At 36.3% G+C, this 20,505-nt stretch overlaps 2 protein-coding genes and 2 long non-coding RNA genes across 4 annotated transcripts; all 4 read left to right on the top strand.

The window, feature by feature from the left end:
* The first annotated feature begins 3,337 nt into the window (after positions 1-3,337).
* Positions 3,338-5,769, top strand: LOC146906754 (uncharacterized). The gene is made up of 2 exons (XR_015018482.1): positions 3,338-3,479; positions 5,541-5,769. It is a non-coding gene; the product is annotated as an uncharacterized LOC146906754 (long non-coding RNA).
* A 3,992-nt stretch (positions 5,770-9,761) lies between these two features.
* Positions 9,762-12,278, top strand: LOC146906753 (uncharacterized). Its single transcript, XR_015018219.1, has 2 exons — positions 9,762-9,903; positions 11,965-12,278. It is a non-coding gene; the product is annotated as an uncharacterized LOC146906753 (long non-coding RNA).
* Positions 12,279-15,140: 2,862 nt separating this feature from the next.
* On the top strand, positions 15,141-17,527 carry LOC146906752 (serpin-ZX-like). Its single transcript, XM_085724814.1, has 2 exons — positions 15,141-15,597; positions 16,634-17,527. Exons 1-2 carry the CDS (start codon positions 15,172-15,174, stop codon positions 17,396-17,398), a joined length of 1,191 nt encoding a protein of 396 aa, XP_085580940.1. The 5' UTR covers positions 15,141-15,171; the 3' UTR covers positions 17,399-17,527.
* A 1,250-nt stretch (positions 17,528-18,777) lies between these two features.
* On the top strand, positions 18,778-19,434 carry LOC146906751 (uncharacterized). Its single transcript, XM_085728948.1, has one exon. The coding sequence runs from the start codon at positions 18,778-18,780 to the stop codon at positions 19,432-19,434; it is 657 nt and encodes a 218-aa protein (XP_085585074.1).
* The last annotated feature ends 1,071 nt before the right edge of the window (positions 19,435-20,505 follow it).

Raw genomic sequence — 20,505 nt, 5'->3', positions numbered from 1 at the left:
ACTGTTGAACAAGCTTATGCGCATGTTCGCAGAGAGGAAATCCGACAAACAGTGATGCTAGTAGGTTCAGAAACTGCAATATCAGCAGTTATGACAACCAAAGGAGTTAGGGGATTACAACAACCAAACAACCTTCAAATGATAAAGGGAGGAGATCCATCTACAAATGGAGGAAAAACAAGTACAAAGATCAAAGGTCCAGCAATCGATGGTGGTGGGTGCTCCCACTGTGGAAACAAAAAGCACACCCGTGACACATGCTTCAAGTTGCATGGGTATCCAGAATGGTGGAATGAGTTTAAAGCAAAGAAACAGAAAGAAACCGCAGGTGGCTCGAGACGAGTGGCCTTCGCTGGTGCAGAACAACAATTTTCTCTAGTTTCGCAGGTTGAACATGACATTGAGTCAGCAAATACACAAAATGAAGGTAACAATAGTTGTGCTTTCCTCACTTCATATGACGACAAGTACAATGGTTGGATAGTGGATTCAGGGGCAACATACCATATGACGTTTTGCGAAAATGACCTTGCATCAAAGACTACACCGAGACAGACTAGCATTATCAATGCTAATGGAGTTAAATACCCTGTTAGTGGGGCTGGAACTGTGGCATTATCAACCTCAATTTCCTTACCAAATACTTTATTGGTTCCATCCCTCTCAACTAAACTCATATCAGTAGGACAAGCTACTGAAGATTTGAATTGTGTAGCTCTAATGTATCCAAAATTTTGTCTTTTTCAGGACATCCTCACCAAGGAGATCATTGGGCGTGGTACTAAGAGAGGGGGTCTCTACTACATGGAAGACTTCAACTCAAGCAGAGTTCACCATGTGCAACACTCAGGTGGAACCAAGGAAAAATCAATATGGTTATGGCACTGCCGTCTAGGACATCCTTCATTTGGCTACATGAAACATTTGCTCCCAAAACTTTTTTCAGGCTTAGACCCATCAGTTTTCAATTGTGATACTTGTATCTTAGCTAAAAGTCACCGTGTACCTTTTTCAATTAACTCAAATAAAAGTAGTACTCCTTTTGCTTTGGTTCATTCAGATGTTTGGGGTCCATCTCCCATTAACAATGCATCAGGGAATCGTTGGTTTGTGACTTTCATCGATGATTGTACTCGCATGACCTGATGTGTTTTGTGCCTTTCATGCTATGATAAAAACCAGTTCTCAGCAAATGTTAGGATTCTTAGATCAGATAATGGGGGAGAATATGTGACTAAACCATTTCAAACTTACTTCCAAACCCATGGCCTTATACATGAAACCTCATGCCCTCATACTCCGCAACAAAATGGGGTAGCTGAACGTAAGAACCGACATATTTTAGAGACTGCCAGAGCCTTGCTGATTGGAACCAAAGTACCCAACAAACATTGGGTAGATGCAATTAACACATCAATTCATCTCATAAATAGAATGCCATCCAAGGTATTGGAGTTTAAAACTCCTTTACAATCTTTAGCAAACCACTTTACATTGCCTTCTAGCTCTCTCATTCCTCCTCGAGTGTTTGGATGTGCTGTGTTTGTCCATTTACATAAACACCAAAGAACCAAACTTGACCCGTGTGCCGTAAGGTGTATGTTTTTGGGATATGCCACTAACACAAAAGGCTATCGCTGCTATGACCCAACCACCAAACGCTATTACACCACGATGGATGCAACTTTCCTAGAATCTGAATATTACTACTCTTCCTTACCCATCACTTCTCATCTTCAGGAGGAGATAGGGAGTGAAGTCCTGAAGTGGTGGGATTGTCAAGAAACTAAGGATGTTGATCACACTACATTGATGAATGATGCTAGTACTAATGAAAGTGGTAGTGATGGTGCAAATAATATTGAGCATGATGCCTTGGTGGATGTAACCAAGGATAACGATGTAGCTTTCATAGATCAAAATGATATAATTGATGTGGCTGGTCATGATGTTAACGATGTGAATAATGGAGCTGTTGATGGAAGATGTGTTAGCAATACCCCTCTCTCGTGCGCACGCAGCAATGACACTCTCGAGGATGTCCATGAGGTAAGTCCTACTAAACTAGCTGGTGATAATAATCTAGATACTGCTACTACTAGTTATCAGTTACCATACAGGTGTAATAGGGGTAAACCCCCTGATCGGTATTCACCAGACATTGGAGAGAAGGGTCGTAAGTATCCAATTGCTAATTATGTTACCACGGAGAGGCTCTCTAAACCTCTAAAGGCCTTTGCACACAAGCTGTCTTCTTGTCATATTCCAGTTGGAGTGCATGAGGCATTATCTGATCTAAACTGGTCTCAAGCAATTCAAGAAGAGATGGAAGCATTACTAAAGAATAACACATGGAACATAGTCCAGTTACTTAATGAAAAAAAACTGTAGGTTGCAAGTGGGTGTTTTATGTGAAGTACAAGGTAGATGGGTCTGTAGAGAGGTACAAGGCAATATTGGTGGCCAAAGGATATACACAAACTTATGGTGTAGACTATCAAGAGACTTTCTCACCAGTAGCAAAGTTAAATACAATTAGAGTTTTGTTGTCCCTTGCTGCAAATTTAGATTGGCCATTACACCAATTCGATGTGAAGAACGCTTTTCTTCATGGTGACCTTGAGGAAGAAGTGTATATGGACATTCCACCTGGCTATATCGTGCCATCTAGTGATAGGACTGTATGCAGGCTGCAACGGGCTCTATATGGATTGAAACAATCACCACGTGCTTGGTTTGGTCGGTTTAGCTTGGCTATGAAAAAATATGGGTTCCAACAAAGCAATTCTGATCATACACTTTTCTTGAAGCATCAAAAAGGAAAGGTAACTGTGTTAATAATCTATGTTGATGATATGATTATTAATGGTGATGATACAGAGGAGATCACTGTAACAGCCCGATTTTCGCTAGTTTTTATTTTAATTATTTATTTGTGTTTGTTATATGTGCTCTTATGTGATTATTTGCATCTGTGTGTATTTTTGGTTGGGATTTGTAGAATTCGGTGTTAGAAGGGTATTTTAGTCATTTTGGACTTAGGGGTAGTTTGGTCATTTTGAGAGTAGGGATAATTTTGTAATTTTGAACGAGGATTATTTTTAATGTTTAGTAGGAGTATTATTTTACCAAGTTACTAGAGAGGGTGTAGTAATTATTTAAATTATCATTAAGTGACCGTTAGTGTTATAATTTACCATTAAGTGAGTAGTGACATTTGGGTGTTAGAATAGAAATGAGTTAGGCCCATTAAGGTTTAAGAGATAAGCCCAATTGAGTAGAGCTAGTATATAAAACTCTAGTTGTTGGTGAAACTAGGTTTTACAAACATTTTACCATTTCATTTCATTTGAGAGAAGAGATAGAGATAGAGAGAAGAAAGGGCTTGAAGAGATTGAAGAGGAAGGCTAGAGCTAGAAGAGGGATTCATCATCTAGGAGCTAAATTGAGGCTTGGGTTAGAGAATCTTGGTGCTAGAGGTAAGAGGGTTAGAATTCAACCATAATTCATAACTTTTTCTTTCTTACCCATTTTTGTGAAATTGATGAATCGAATCTAATTGTTGTAAAATTCGTGCATGATTGTTGTTGTTATGTTTGAGAACATGATTTACATGATAATCGTATGTTAGTATGTGAATTAACATGTTTAAATGCATAGTTGTTGGTGCTTTGTGTTCTTGTGCAAGTTTGATGAGAATTGAAGTTGTAGTGTTGAATTGTGCATGAATTTATGTTCAAATGTTGTTGTTGTTATCTTGACATATGTTGTTGTTGGATTGATGCAATGGGTATCATTAAAATGGTGAATTGGTGATGATTGTGTTGTTGTTGTTGAAAGTTGTGGAAATTGATGAATTGGTGAATTTTGATGAGATTAAGTTGAATTGTAGTGTCAATGATTTTTAATGAATGAAACAAGTTGATTATGATGAGTTATGGTATAATGATTTTCTGTTTTTGGTTGTTGTTTGGTAATGAGGAATGGTTTGGGAGAAATCGGGATTTTCATATGAAATTGAGCGTTAACCGTTTTGAAAAATGAGTGTGATGTGAGGTTATGGAAAATGATTTTTGGGATGGTTGAAACTTGAATTTTTCTATACATTATGATAGAGCTAAGTGTTAGGAGAATATAGGCGAAAACGGAATTGAATTTGGGTTAACGGTCGAGATTTTATGAACGAAATGGCGAAACCGGAAAACCGGGACTGCACAGAACCGCAGCTCAGCACACTGGCTGCTGCCCATCTGCGCCTGGGCGCAGGAAGCCATGCCTGGGCGTGGCTTGGCAGCCCCTCATGGGTGCTTGCCTTGTTGTGTTGTGCTGGGGTGCTTTGGGGCCAATTCCGGACTTCCAAAACTGATTCTTTCGATGTTTTCACTATTTTCTAGACTTTCTAAACCTATGGAAACATCAAAAGAATTGAGTTGAACTTGACTCTTTGGATTTAATCAAGCTTTTTGTTGATTGTTCAAGGAATGTTCAAGAACGCTGATTTTTCTGAAAACTTGTTTTCTCAAAAGAATGAAGTAGGGTTAAGTATGTATGATGTTTATATGACTTCTAAAAATGGTTGTGAATGGTTCCATTAAGTTTGGACTTGTTTTGATTGGAAATGGAAAATTTCTTGAAAAGTGATAAAGTGAGACGAACCTTGTGATTTTTATGAATTCGTCGGATTTGGCCGATGAAATGCTTACGTATCCTCTACTGCACACACATGTGGACTGTGAGCATACAAGGCATAGGCTATTGAGCTTGTTTACTTGGTTTTGGCTTAGGTGCTCAATTATTTTCAATATTGTGATTTATGAGACGAACTTGATTGAAAATGATCATTGAGGGCCAATTGCTTATGAACCCTCTATGATTAGATTGATATGATTATGAGATGATGTATGAATGGTTGTTAAGTGATGAATATGAAGTTTGTGATCATATTTTGTGATTGTTCTTTTATTTGGAATGTAAGGAACTATGTGGAGATATGAACTATATGATATAGTTGGATGATGATTATAGCCGTTGACTTATAGCCGTTGATTATAGCCGTTGAATTGTTGTGAACATATGCATAGTGAATTGAGTCATATGTTCATGCATCATATGTCGTGTCGGATGTTATATCCATATTGCCGTTGACTATAGCCGTTGATAATGATGTTTTTGTTGCATCATGGGTGACGACCTTGAGGAGAATTGGTACCACATGCATCTAGATGAGTCTAGAGTCATTGCATACTTGTTGGTGAATTGAAATACATTTGAGTTGCGAATGATGATTGAATTTGTTAATTGTTGATTAAGATGGTTGATCTTGTGATGTGTGTATGATACACTTGTGGATATGAATTTGAGATGTTGATATTGAATGATGTGAATGTTAAGAATACTTGTGAATACGTGTGTAGTTTGTTATTCATCGTTCTTAAATGTATCTTTCATTCTCAAAGTTTCTTGTTAATTTTAAGTGGATTATGATGATGTAATGCTAACCCTCAGTGGTTTACCACCTACCTTTCCGTATGGACGGGTAGATGGAGTGCAGGATGCTTAGTTGTTGCTTGTTGATGCCGAGGAGTGGAGTTCCTCTTTTTCATGCAAGTGTCTAGATTAGGGCTCTGATCTAGGATAGTCTTTGCATGTTGTTTATTTGACTTTGTATTTTGGAGTTGTTGAGATATTCTGTTATTTGAGATTTGGATGATACATTTGTATTTAGTTTGGAGATCCAGAGTGTTTATGAATTATATATTGTTCCGCTGCTTTGTGGTATAACATGATCCTTATGCATGTATGAATTGTGGTTATTCGGAGACGTAGCATCTATTTCTAGAATATTTCTGATGTATTCGCGTGTTTTACCGCTTAATAGAAATAGGGTGTTACAAGTTGGTATTAGAGCCTGGTTGGTCGGTCTTGTCCGGACTAGTATTATTTGAATTTCCTGTTGTATGCGACATGTACGGGAGTAATGTCGGTACTTGTTGTGTTGTTCCGTTCTTTTAGACGGGTTTGAGCGTAGTGGGGGAGTAGCAGGTTGCTTCAGGTGTGTTAGTCTGGGAAGGGAAGATATCTTTGGCTGTCGAGGCTCAGTTGGTTGTGGTTTGTGTTAAGGTTCCTTTGATTTTCAGTTGGACCTTGTGTGTCTTCCGTTGAAGCATATGGACGTGGTCTTTGGTATGGATTGGATGTTGACTTTTGGTGTTAACATTAATTGTTTGACCAAGAGTGTAACGTTTTCTAAGCCGGTGGCTGAGGAAGGTGGGAAGTTCTTGACCGCGGAGCAAGTGAAGAAGTCCTTGGATGGTGAAGCTAGTGTGTTCATGATGTTTGCTTCCTTGAAGGAAAGTAGTGAGAAAGGAGTTGGTGATTTGCCGATAGTGCAAGAATTTCCAAAAGTTTTTCCAGACAACATTACCGAGATACCGCCGGAGAGGGAAGTTGAGTTTTCAATTGATTTGGTTCCGGGAACGAGTCTTATCTCGATTGCGCCTTATCGGATGTCTGCGTCAGAGTTGGGTGAATTGAAGAAGCAATTGGAAGAGTTGCTTGAGAAACAGTTTATCAGACCGAGTGTTTCTCAATGGGGTGCTCCTGTATTGTTGGTTAAGAAGAAAGATGGAAGCATGAGATTGTGTGTGGATTATCGGCAGTTGAACAAGGTGACAATCAAGAATCGGTATCCGCTTCCGAGGATTGATGATTTGATGGATCAGTTGGTTGGCGCGAAGGTGTTCAGCAAGATTGACTTGAGATCAGGATATTATCAGATTAGAGTAAAGGCGGAAGATATATCCAAAACTGCGTTCAGAACGAGGTACGGACACTATGAGTATTCCGTGATGCCATTTGGAGTGTCTAATGCGCCAGGTGTCTTCATGGAGTATATGAATAGAATATTTCATCCTTTTCTGGACCGTTTTGTGGTGGTGTTTATCGATGATATTTTGGTGTATTCTAAGTCAGAAGAATAACAAGCCGAGCATTTGAAGATTGTGTTAGGTGTCTTGAAGGAGAAGAAGTTGTTTGCTAAGTTGTCGAAGTGTGAGTTTTGGTTGCGGGAAGTGAGTTTCCTTGGTCATGTGATTTCTAAAGGTGGTATTGTCGTGGATCCGTCGAAGGTTAATGCAATGTTGCAGTGGGAATCACCTAAGTCTGTTTTTGAAGTTAGAAGCTTTCTTGGGTTGACAGGTTATTATCGGAGGTTCATTGAGGGATTCTCTAAGTTGGCGTTGCCATTGACGCAGTTGACTCGGAAAGGGCAAGCGTATGTTTGGGATGCTAAGTGTGAGAAGAGTTTCCAAGAATTAAAAAAGAGATTGACTTCAGCTCCAGTGTTGATTTTGCCGAATCTGAAGGAATCGTTTGTTGTGTATTGTGATGCTTCTAAGATGGGTCTTGGTGGTGTGCTTATGCAGAATCTTCAGGTCGTGGCTTATGCTTCGAGGCAGTTGAAAGTGCATGAGAAGAATTATCCGACTCACGATTTGGAATTAGCAGCTGTGGTGTATGTGTTGAAGATTTGGAGGCATTATTTGTATGGTTCTAAGTTTGAAGTGTTCAGTGATCATAAGAGTTTGAAGTACTTGTTTGACCAGAAAGAGTTGAATATGAGGCAGAGAAGGTGGTTGGAGTATCTTAAGGATTTTGATTTTCAGCTGAGTTATCACCCTGGAAAGGCCAATGTTGTTGCTGATGCGTTGAGTAGGAAGTCGTTGCATATGTCTGCTTTGATGGTAAAAGAGTTAGAGTTGATTGAACAGTTTCGAGATTTGAGTTTGGTTAGTGAGTTGACACCGGATGGTGTGAGGTTGGGAATGTTGAAGCTGACAAGTAATATTTTGGAGGAGATCAAGAATGGTCAGAAGGGAGATTTGGAACTCGTAGATCGAGTAGTGTTGGTTAACCAAGGTAAGGGTGGAGATTTCAGGTTGGATGAGAACGGTGTTTTGATGTTTCGTGACCGTGTCTGTGTACCAAGTGTTCTTGAGCTTAAGAGGCAGATTTTGGAAGAAGGTCACAGGAGTAGTTTGAGTATTCATCCAGGAGCGACTAAGATGTATCAGGACTTGAAGAGGTTGTTTTGGTGGCCTGGAATGAAGAAGGAGATCGCACAGTTTGTGTATGCTTGTTTGGTTTGTCAGAAGTCCAAGATTGAACATCAGAGACCGTCAGGTTTGATGCAACCGTTGTTTGTGCCAGAGTGGAAGTGGGATAGTATATCAATGGACTTTGTGGGAGCGTTGCCGAAGACTGTTAAGGGTTTTGATTCAATTTGGGTGATTGTTGATCGGTTGACGAAGTCGGCACATTTTGTTCCTATTAAGACCGGTATGTCTGTGGCGAAGTTGGCTGAGATCTACATTGAGCAGATTGTTAGATTGCATGGTATTCCTTCTAGTATTGTGTCGGATCGGGATCCGAGGTTTACTTCTAAGTTTTGGGAGAGTTTGCAAGTTGCTTTGGGGACTAAGTTGAGGTTGAGTTCCGCTTATCATCCCCAGACTGATGGTCAGACGGAGAGGACTATTCAGAGTTTGGAAGATTTGTTGAGGGCTTGTGTTTTGGAGCAAGGTGTCAGTTGGGTTGAATGTTTACCGTTGATTGAGTTTACTTACAACAACAGTTTTCATTCTAGTATTGGAATGGCACCGTTTGAGGCTTTGTATGGTCGGAGGTGTAGAACTCCTTTGTGTTGGTATGAGTCGGGAGAGGGTGCTTTGTTAGGGCCGGATGTTGTGCAAGAGACTACGGAAAAGGTTAAGATGATCCAAGAGAAGATGAAAGCGTCTCAGAGTAGGCAGAAGAGTTATCATGATAAGAGGAGGAAAGACCTTGAGTTTCAGGTTGGTCATCATGTGTTTTTGAGAGTGAATCCTGTAACCGGTGTTGGACGTGCTTTGAAGTGTCGGAAGTTAACTCCTCGTTTTGTTGGACCTTTTGAGATTATTGAGAAGGTTGGGGTTGTAGCGTATCGGATTGCGTTACCACCATCTTTGTCGAATCTTCATGATGTGTTTCATGTGTCTCAGTTGAGGAAGTATGTGTATGATGCGTCTCATGTGATCCAAGTGCATGATTTGGAAGTAAGGTATAATTTGACTGTTGAGACTTGGCCAGTTAGGATTGAGGATCGTGAAGTGAAGCGTTTGCGTGGCAAGGAGATCGTTTTGGTTAAAGTGATTTGGGTTGGACCGACGGGTGAGAGTGCCACTTGGGAATCGGAGAGTAGGATGAAGGTTTCGTATCCGGAGTTGTTTCCTTCAGGTAATTTTCGAGGGCGAAAATTCTTTTTAGTGGGGGAGAGTTGTAACAGCCCGATTTTCGCTAGTTCTTATTTTAATTATTTATTTGTGTTTGTTATATGTGCTCTTATGTGATTATTTGCATCTGTGTTTATTTTTGGTTGGGATTTGTAGAATTCGGTGTTAGAAGGGTATTTTAGTCATTTTGGACTTAGGGGTAGTTTGGTCATTTTGAGAGTAGGGGTAATTTTGTAATTTTGAACGAGTATTATTTTTAATGTTTAGTAGGAGTATTATTTTACCAAGTTACTAGAGAGGGTGTAGTAATTATTTAAATTATCATTAAGTGACCGTTAGTGTTATAATTTACCATTAAGTGAGTAGTGACATTTGGGTGTTGGAATAGAAATGAGTTAGGCCCATTAAGGTTTAAGAGATAAGCCCAATTGAGTAGAGCTAGTATATAAAACTCTAGTTGTTGGTGAAACTAGGTTTTACAAACATTTTATCATTTCATTTCATTTGAGAGAAGAGATAGAGATAGAGAGAAGAAAGGGCTTGAAGAGATTGAAGAGGAAGGCTAGAGCTAGAAGAGGGATTCATCATCTAGGAGCTAAATTGAGGCTTGGGTTAGAGAATCTTGGTGCTAGAGGTAAGAGGGTTAGAATTCAACCATAATTCATAACTTTTTCTTTCTTACCCATTTTGGTGAAATTGATGAATCGAATCTAATTGTTGTAAAATTCGTGCATGATTGTTGTTGTTATGTTTGAGAACATGATTTACATGATAATCGTATGTTAGTATGTGAATTAACATGTTTAAATGCATAGTTGTTGGTGCTTTGTGTTCTTGAGCAAGTTTGATGAGAATTGAAGTTGTAGTGTTGAATTGTGCATGAATTTATGTTCAAATGTTGTTGTTGTTATCTTGACATATGTTGTTGTTGGATTGATGCAATGGGTATCATTAAAATGGTGAATTGGTGATGATTGTGTTGTTGTTGTTGAAAGTTGTGGAAATTGATGAATTGGTGAATTTTGATGAGATTAAGTTGAATTGTAGTGTCAATGATTTTTAATGAATGAAACAAGTTGATTATGATGAGTTATGGTATAATGATTTTCTGTTTTTGGTTGTTGTTTGGTAATGAGGAATGGTTTGGGAGAAATCGGGATTTTCATATGAAATTGAGCGTTAACCGTTTTGAAAAATGAGTGTGATGTGAGGTTATGGAAAATGATTTTTGGGATGGTTGAAACTTGAATTTTTCTATACATTATGATAGAGCTAAGTGTTAGGAGAATATAGGCGAAAACGGAATTGAATTTGGGTTAACGGTCGAGATTTTATGAACGAAATGGCGAAACCGGAAAACCGGGACTGCACAGAACCGCAGCTCAGCACACTGGCTGCTGCCCATCTGCGCCTGGGCGCAGGAAGCCATGCCTGGGCGTGGCTTGGCAGCCCCTCATGGGTGCTTGCCTTGTTGTGTTGTGCTGGGGTGCTTTGGGGCCAATTCCGGACTTCCAAAACTGATTCTTTCGATGTTTTCACTATTTTCTAGACTTTCTAAACCTATGGAAACATCAAAAGAATTGAGTTGAACTTGACTCCTTGGATTTAATCAAGCTTTTTGTTGATTGTTCAAGGAATGTTCAAGAACGCTGATTTTTCTGAAAACTTGTTTTCTCAAAAGAATGAAGTAGGGTTAAGTATGTATGATGTTTATATGACTTCTAAAAATGGTTGTGAATGGTTCCATTAAGTTTGGACTTGTTTTGATTGGAAATGGAAAATTTCTTGAAAAGTGATAAAGTGAGACGAACCTTGTGATTTTTATGAATTCGTCGGATTTGGCCGATGAAATGCTTACGTATCCTCTACTGCACACACATGTGGACTGTGAGCATACAAGGCATAGGCTATTGAGCTTGTTTACTTGGTTTTGGCTTAGGTGCTCAATTATTTTCAATATTGTGATTTATGAGACGAACTTGATTGAAAATGATCATTGAGGGCCAATTGCTTATGAACCCTCTATGATTAGATTGATATGATTATGAGATGATGTATGAATGGTTGTTAAGTGATGAATATGAAGTTTGTGATCATATGTTGTGATTGTTCTTTTATTTGGAATGTAAGGAACTATGTGGAGATATGAACTATCTGATATAGTTGGATGATGATTATAGCCGTTGACTTATAGCCGTTGATTATAGCCGTTGAATTGTTGTGAACATATGCATAGTGAATTGAGTCATATATTCATGCATCATATGTCGTGTCGGATGTTATATCCATATTGCCGTTGACTATAGCCGTTGATAATGATGTTTTTGTTGCATCATGGGTGACGACCTTGAGGAGAATTGGTACCACATGCATCTAGATGAGTCTAGAGTCATTGCATACTTGTTGGTGAATTGAAATACATTTGAGTTGCGAATGATGATTGAATTTGTTAATTGTTGATTAAGATGGTTGATCTTGTGATGTGTGTATGATACACTTGTGGATATGAATTTGAGATGTTGATATTGAATGATGTGAATGTTAAGAATAATTGTGAATACGTGTGTAGTTTGTTATTCATCGTTCTTAAATGTATCTTTCATTCTCAAAGTTTCTTGTTAATTTTAAGTGGATTATGATGATGTAATGCTAACCCTCAGTGGTTTACCACCTACCTTTCCGTATGGACGGGTAGATGGAGTGCAGGATGCTTAGTTGTTGCTTGTTGATGCCGAGGAGTGGAGTTCCTCTTTTTCATGCAAGTGTCTAGATTAGGGCTCTGATCTAGGATAGTCTTTGCATGTTGTTTATTTGACTTTGTATTTTGGAGTTGTTGAGATATTCTGTTATTTGAGATTTGGTTGATACATTTGTATTTAGTTTGGAGATCTAGAGTGTTTATGAATTATATATTGTTCCGCTGCTATGTGGTATAACATGATCCTTATGCATGTATGAATTGTGGTTATTCGGAGACGTAGCATCTATTTCTAGAATATTTCTGATGTATTCGCGCGTTTTACCGCTTAATAGAAATAGGGTGTTACAATCACCAAAATTCAAAGACAACTTGGAACTGAATTCGAAATGAAAAACCTTGGAGGGCTAAAATACTTTCTTAGAATAGAAGTAGCCAGATCAAATGAAGGTATATTCATTTCTCAAAGGAAATATGTATTGGATTTATTATTTGAAGTTGGAATGCTTGATTGTAAGCCAGTTGATACACCAACTATCCAAAACCAAAAATTAGGAGGAAAGAGTGACTCAGCACCAACAAATAAAGAACAATACCAGAAGTTGGTAGGAAAATTAATTTATTTGTCGCACACTCGTCCTGATATAGCATATGCAGTAAGCGTTGTAAGTCAATATATGCAGAATCCAAGTGAAGTTCATATGGATGTGGTGATTAGGATACTCTGTTATTTAAAATTTGCTCCTGGCAGAGGACTTATGTTTTGCAAGAATAATCATCTAAATGTGGAAGGGTATACAGATGCAGATTGGGCGGGTAGTCTGTCTGACAGAAAATTCACATCCGGGTACTTCACCTTTGTTGGGGGTAATCTAGTTACATGGAGAAGTAAAAAGCAAAAGGTTGTGGCTCTATCTAGTGTAGAAGCAGAGTTCCGAGGAATGTCTAAGGGCCTTTGTGAATTGTTATGGTTAAAAAGGTTGTTGACTGAGATTGGTGTTGAACCAAAAATGGAGATGAAACTGTTCTGTGATAACAAGGCAGCAGTTGAAATCTCGCATAATCCTGTTCAACATGATCGTACTAAGCATATTGAGGTGGATAGACATTTTATCAAACAAAATCTTGAGGAAAAGATCATCAAATTTCCATTTGTGAGATCTGAAGATCAATTAGCAGATATGATAACAAAAGCTGTCTCAAGTAAAGTCTTTCACAACTCACTAGACAAGTTGGGTATTAGAAATATCTACTCACCAACTTGAGGGGGAGTGTTGGCATGAGTTGTCTCCTATATAATTAGTCATTATTTAGGAGATACACATCAGTGTTAATCCCTGATTCATAGGCTATTTTATTTTCTTGTCATATATAGTTTTTAGTCAACATGTATAGGTTAAATGCTATTTATTACATTCATGTATATATACCCAATAGAGGGCTCTGCTGTATACAGAGAAATATAAACAAGAAACATTTTCCCTTTAATGCTATTGATCTGAGTTAACAACTAATTGATCATAATTGACCAAATTGATTTGTATATATGTACAAATTTTACTGTAGTGTGCTCCATACATACCAAATGAGTACAGAAGCTAGGTATTCTGTCATAACTTAGTTGATTTCTATTAACTAGGTTGAGTTGATGCTAGCCGCATAGTTTACTTAGCATAATTTGTCTATAATCTTATTAGCGAAATTCTCCGGTTCGATTCGCCTTTTCTGTCGGACCGTCCGACCCAATAGATTGTTGACACGTGGTTTTAATTTTGTTTCATATTTTTATGTTAGTTATATTTTGTTTGCATATATCTTATTTTATAATAACAAATATATATTTCTGTTTATTTTAGGCTAGAATCTAGGATAGTTTTAATTTTATTTCTAGTAGTTTTATTTCTGTTCCATATATTCCAAAACCAAATCAATAGTATCAATAGTATATATATAAAGTAAGATTTTTTATGCTACATGTCACTTCCACATTCATTCTCAATATTTTTATTATTTTTCTATTTTTAAAAACCATTATTTTATTTTCTCTCAAAAAAAAAACCATTATTTTATTTAACATAAATATCTCAACAATATTTTGATCTTATCCACTCAATATTTTCTTTAAATTTTTATTGAATTTCTAATATTTTATGTAGCAGAAATATCTCAACAAACTGCACATAATACTTTCAACAAAGTTTACATATACGATCTTATTTTATGCCTAAAAGACTCCAATTTGTTTATTTGTTTTTTAGGAAAAGAAGCTTCAATTAGTTATTACTAATCTTTTAGCAATATATCATTAAATTATTTTTTATGTTTGAGGAAAAAAAGGGTCGATTAGTTTTTATTTTGTTTTTGGATAAAAAAAGGTTAGTAGCGAAAAGACGAGCACTCACGTGCCCGTCTTTCCGTTCTTTTTATTGCGCTAACGTTTATAAATTACGAACGGTGTTTTTTATGAAATTTTAATTTTGATTAAAAGTAAAAATATAAAATTTTTTTGCTTTCAAATTATAACAAATAAAACTAACCATGATTATCTATTTCAATGAAACCAACAATATAACAAAAAAATATAATCTAAATTCTTATTTTTTTAATGACACCAACAACAATATTTATTATAGAAAAAATTGTTGTTTAAGGGTATAATTGGGATAATGAAAAATTAAGTTTAAATACACTCATCTAGTTTGTTACAATTTTAATTTTTTAAGTGATAAAGGAAAAAATTGGATTTGTCACACTTTTATTTTAATATTTAAATTTATTCTTATCTATTTGTTACATGTGTTATTTGTTTTGAAAATTGAGAGCATTTTTTGAAAGAAAAATCCAGCCCAAAAGAGCTAATAGAGGTTGTTTTCTTTATATGTAGTATAGATATAGATATAGTATAGATGATATAAATTAAAATAATATTGCAACAAATTATAAATTGAAGAATAAAGACCTAATTTGATCCCTTACAATTTAACATGTACATATATATAAAATGTTAGAGACTAATTTACGACTATTCTTTATCATGAAGTGAATTGGGCCAACAAAAAATTGTGAGATCAGGCCTCTTGTCTAAAGTGAGAATGGATCCAAATCCAAACAAATCCTTATAAATTGAACGTGCCACCTCTCAAAGTCCTAAACCCTAATCTACTTAGTCAAAAACGTCTTAGAATTCGAAGAAGAAGAAGAACAATGCCTCCTCAAAAAAGAAAAAGAACAAAGAAGAATCTCATCGAAAAATCACTCACCAACCTTACCAACGTTTCTCTGAACATCACCAAACACTTGTTATCCGATCAAAAACTCAATGAAAAGAACGTTGTGTTTTCACCATTATCGCTTAACACCGTGCTCAGTATGGTCGCTGCCGGCTCCGAGGGTCCCACACAGCAACAGCTTCTCTCCTTCCTCCAGTCTGAATCCACCGATGATCTCAAATCCTTATGCTCTCAGGTTGTTTCTTCTGTGCTCTCCGATGGCGCTCCCGCCGGTGGACCTTGCTTGTCTTACGTCCATGGTGTGTGGGTTGAACAATCACTTCCTCTTCAACCTTCCTTCAAACAACTTATGACTACTGATTTCAAAGCTGCTTTTGATGCAGTTGATTTCGTCAACAAGGTACTCATGCTTTTATTTGTTCATAAACAACTCACAAATTAGGGTTTGAGGTTTAGTGTCGATATTTTTTTTTGCGTGGACGAACACAACTGTTTAGTCTACAAACTGACACACAAATCATCGATGAATAGTCAGATTGAGCTATTGTTTTTGAACAGACCATGATAGGATGATCCATTATGTTAAATCTAATGAGAGCTTCGACCCTCAACCTAACTATGTTACTAACTTACGAACTTTGTGTTTAAGATTTTAATCCTCTTTCTCAATTTCTTGATTAATTGGTTAAAGAGTTAGGGTAGAAAGTGACCTAACTATCAATCTTCATTCTTGTCTCATTCAATTATACAATTACATACAAGTGTGCCTTTACAATCAACTCATGTTTCTCTTTTACAAATTGCTAGATCACTTGTATATTAATTTGTTTCCAAACAGAGAAATTTAATTTTAATAAATCTATATACCAGAAAGATCGCAGGTACAGACTACACCCTTTCCATGCTTTCATTTTGCATACGACATAAGGTCCGCATGATGTACAAGTTACTTTTCATTGTTGGATCAATAAATCTCACTATTGGATAAAATAAGATATGAGAAGACTTATTGATCCAATTGTGAAAAACAAACTTGTGCATAGTGCATGGCTATCTTGTGCACATTAGACAAAACCAATTAATAATGTGACTTTTGAGTGTTTTACCACTTGTTTGAAAACTGTAAGTAGCACACACGAAGAAGTGACTTTAGTATTATGAATTTGTTTTTATTTTGATCATTGAAACTTGCTACTGTCAACAAAACGCATTATTCGTATAACCATTTTTTGTGACATCAAACCTTTGACTCATTTTGAATACAAACTCATCTTCAAACTTTCTAGCACTCAAGATTACCTAATGTCTTGCCAATTAGCTGGATAGGCTGTCTCCATATGTGCAATAATATCAACAAAATGTTTAATTCTTCACTTATAATGCTCATGAAAAAATTCAAATGATTTATTTTAACATGGTTTGATATTGATATGAAGGCTGATGAAGTGAGAGAAGAAGTGAATTTATGGGCTGAAAAGGAGACAAAAGGGCTTATTAAAAATCTTCTTCCAAACGGGTCAGTTCACAGCTTAACCAGCCTCATCTTTGCTAATGCTCTATACTTCAAAGGAGTGTGGAAACAACAATTTAATACTTCAAAAACGAAGGACTATGATTTTGACCTTCTCAATGGCAAGTCAGTAAAGGTTCCCTTTATGACCAGCAAGAATGATCAGTTTATCAGTTCTTTTGATGATTTCAAAGTCCTTGGTCTTCCTTATAAACAAGGAAAAGATGGGCGTGTATTCTCTATTTACATTTTTCTTCCTGACGAAAAAGATGGGTTGTCAGCTTTGATTGATAAGGTAGCTTCTGATTCTGAGTTCTTGGAACAGAATCTTCCCCGTGAAGAAGTGGAAGTAGGCAAGTTCAGAATTCCAAGATTCAATATTTCTTTTGAGATCGAAGCTTCTGAGTTGCTAAAGAAATTAGGTTTGACAAAAATGGTGGACTCTCCTATAAGTCAAGAACTTTATGTTTCCAACATATTTCAGAAGTGTTTCATTGAAGTAAATGAAAAAGGTACGAAAGCTGCAGCAGTGACAGCCCGTAGCATGGTAGCCGGGTGTGCTCCGTATAGACCCCCTCCGGTACCTCCAATCGACTTTGTAGCTGACCACCCTTTTTTATTTCTGATCAGAGAAGATTTTAGTGGAACCATACTCTTTGTTGGGAAGCTGGTCAATCCTCTTGATGGGTGATTGTTGAATTTCCTTAGTATCTTAAATATGTTTTCTACACAGCCCATTTTTATATTTTAATATATAAATGGGGTAAATTACGTCCTATTTCATATTCGTATACTATCTAAAATATATTTTGTTTGACAATTTTTATATTAGTTCTTTATCTTCATAGTTTTATAACTGTTCATATTAGAAAAATTTACTTTATTGATGAATAAGTTATTTATTCTGAAAATTCACTCGCTAGTAACAATTGTTATATGGTCATGTACTCTGCAATGTACATGATGTGAAACAAATCACCCTTGTGAAATATGATTTTATGAGTGATTGTTTATACTTTCTGAAAACATTGAATAGAGCACAAGTTTACTCGTTGTATTTTTTTCAAGAAAAACAAGCAAGAACTGTTTTAGTTTTTGACTATAAAAGAAACAGGAATACAAATATAATTACTTAATAACAAAAGCATCAAGGTTGAGTTTCAATCGATTTCAACTTTATGCATATCGATTATAATTTAACACAAGTTCTTTTTCCGAGTTATTACCGATTCTTGCTTAGTATTGCGTTCTTCCTTGAATGAGTAAAAAGCCTGTGAGCATACTTGCATTGCAGGTAGGAAAATTATGGATTTATTATACAAACTGACCAAACTTAGCAATTTTTATACTTAAAAGTTTTGGAAGTACATATGTTTTTCTGCATAACTTGGTAAATTTATTCAGATATGATTTACGACCAGAAAAATCATACTTTTATTTATTTATTTATCCTTTTAAATAGAGATAAAATGCTCTAATTAAATTGTCACGGAATTAAAGTCCAACTTAGAGACAAAACAAAAGCCAAAAGGGAAGATTAAGTTACAAGCTGCAGCATGAGTTCCACATTGGCAAATCAGGAAAGAAACAAAGTAACTTTTAGATATAAAACCAACAATGAGCCACTAAACTAATGATACTTTTCTCAAACATTTGGCTAAGATCAAGTGTTCTTATCCCTTTTCTTTTTTGTTACAACGGTATTGGTATGAGGTTTCCACTGTACTTAACCGTCACTAATCTCCGTCGGGGAACCACTGAGGCATATGAGGTGATTTTGTCTCCTCCCAACAACCGAGGAACCCTGTAAGGCACACAAGGTGATTTATCCCCTACCAACCAGATTTTTTCCATATGCAAAAGAATACAAATATAGTTCTTTTAGTTCTTTTATTTTTTGACTCTAAAAGAAACAAGAATACAAATATAGTTACTTGGGATATAATTTGGAAGAAGGAAAGAGATGGTGAATACTCGGTTAGGAGTGCATATCGTATGTGTATGCAGGAAATTTTCGATGTATCTCATTTTAAGATTTCCGGCTCTTGGGATATAATTTGGAGACTAAAAATGCCGCCGCGAGTTAAAAACTTTATTTGGAGAATTTGTAGGAACTGTATTCCAACTCGAATGCGACTACGAGACAAAGGGGTTAATTGTGATACTGTTTGTTCATTGTGTAACTCAGAAGAAGAGGATACTCTTCACCTCTTTTTTCATTGCCCAAGTAGCTGTTCTGTTTGGAGTATGTGGGAAGGATATTCTTCCATTTCTGCTATTTTAAGCCAAGACTATGACAGCAAAACAATTGTTTTTAAAATTCTGCAGTTGTTGGAAGCTGAAGATGCAGCAACCTTTTGTTGCATTCTTTGGAGCATTTGGAAGCAAAGGAACAATAAGGTGTGGAATAAGGTTACAGATGCAAACGCCTTTGTTCTTTCTCGTGCGAAAGACAGCTTGCATGAGTGGAAATTGGCTAGAAATCTGCAGCAAATAGATTTTGTGCCTCGGCAGCAACATGGTAATATTTGTTGGACAAAACCAAACGCAGGTAGATACAAATGCAATATTAATGCATCTTTTTCGAAGCACCTGAACAAGGTTGGGTTAGGTATGTGTATTAGAGATGAACATGGTGCTTTTGTCCCTGCCAAAACTGATTGGTTTAGTCCCATATGTGAAGTTCATATTGGAGAAGCTCTTGGGTTGATTTCGGCACTAGAGTAGGTGCATGAGCTCAACTTGGGACCTATTGACTTTGAGATGGATGCGAAGAGAGTGGTGAATAGTTTTTTATCTTCTCGACATGATGTTACTGAATTTGGTATCATTATCCAAAATTGTAAAACTCTCTTTAGGCATTATTATGAAAACTCGACTGTTGAGTTTGTATGGAGACAAGCAAATGAGGTTGCTCATAAATTAGCTAAGGTGGCCTTATTGTCAACTAGTCTCCAAGTTCTATTTGAAATACCAGATTGTACTGTAAACACTTTGATTAATGAAATGTTATAAGTTTGTTTTCTCTCAAAAAAGAAAAAAAAAGTTACTTATTAACAAAAGCATCAGGGTTGAGTTTCAATTGATTTCGACTTTATGCAAATTGATTAGAATTTAACTACCGAATCTTGCTTAGTGTTTCATTAATTCTTCCTTGAATGTGTAAAAAGTGTGTGAGCATACTTAGCAATATTCATATTAATATTAATAACAGGACTTACTACTTAAGAACTGATTCTCCAGATATACTCAAGTATTGGATGTACAGATTTCTTTTTTGAAGGAAGTATTGGATGTACAGATGTTTTTCTGCATGTCTTGGTAAATTTATTCAGATATGATTAACGACAAGAAAAATCATACTTTTGTTTTATTTAACCTTTTAAATTGAGATAAAAATGCTCTAATTAAATTCTCACAGAATCAAAGTCCAACTTGATGAAAAAAATCAAATGCCAAAAGGAACTAAGAGTATGTTTTAAAGAATGAAATAAAGCTTATAATCAAAGCCTTGACATGCTTTAGCATTACTCATAAATTGTATGTTCATTTTGGTTTTTGATTTATTGTTGTTGGAAAGTTTTTATAGGAGAATTAATATGAAATAATATAGAATTAATGAGGAGCAAAAGTCATGCCACAGCAAATCAAACCATGGAACTGTTACAGCTCAAAAGTCAATGAGGACAACAAAACAAATCATGTAATTATAGTAATTGTATTATATGTATTTATGTAGTATTATGTATTTCCCTGATTGTAGCATATTGCATGAATGCACTCGTTTCACTCTCTATC

This window comes from Medicago sativa, chromosome 7, assembly GCF_051527215.1.
Source record: "Medicago sativa cultivar Bolivia chromosome 7, Bolivia_mono, whole genome shotgun sequence".
NCBI classification, from domain to species: domain Eukaryota; kingdom Viridiplantae; phylum Streptophyta; class Magnoliopsida; order Fabales; family Fabaceae; genus Medicago; species Medicago sativa.
This window is presented reverse-complemented; position numbering and strand designations above follow the sequence as displayed.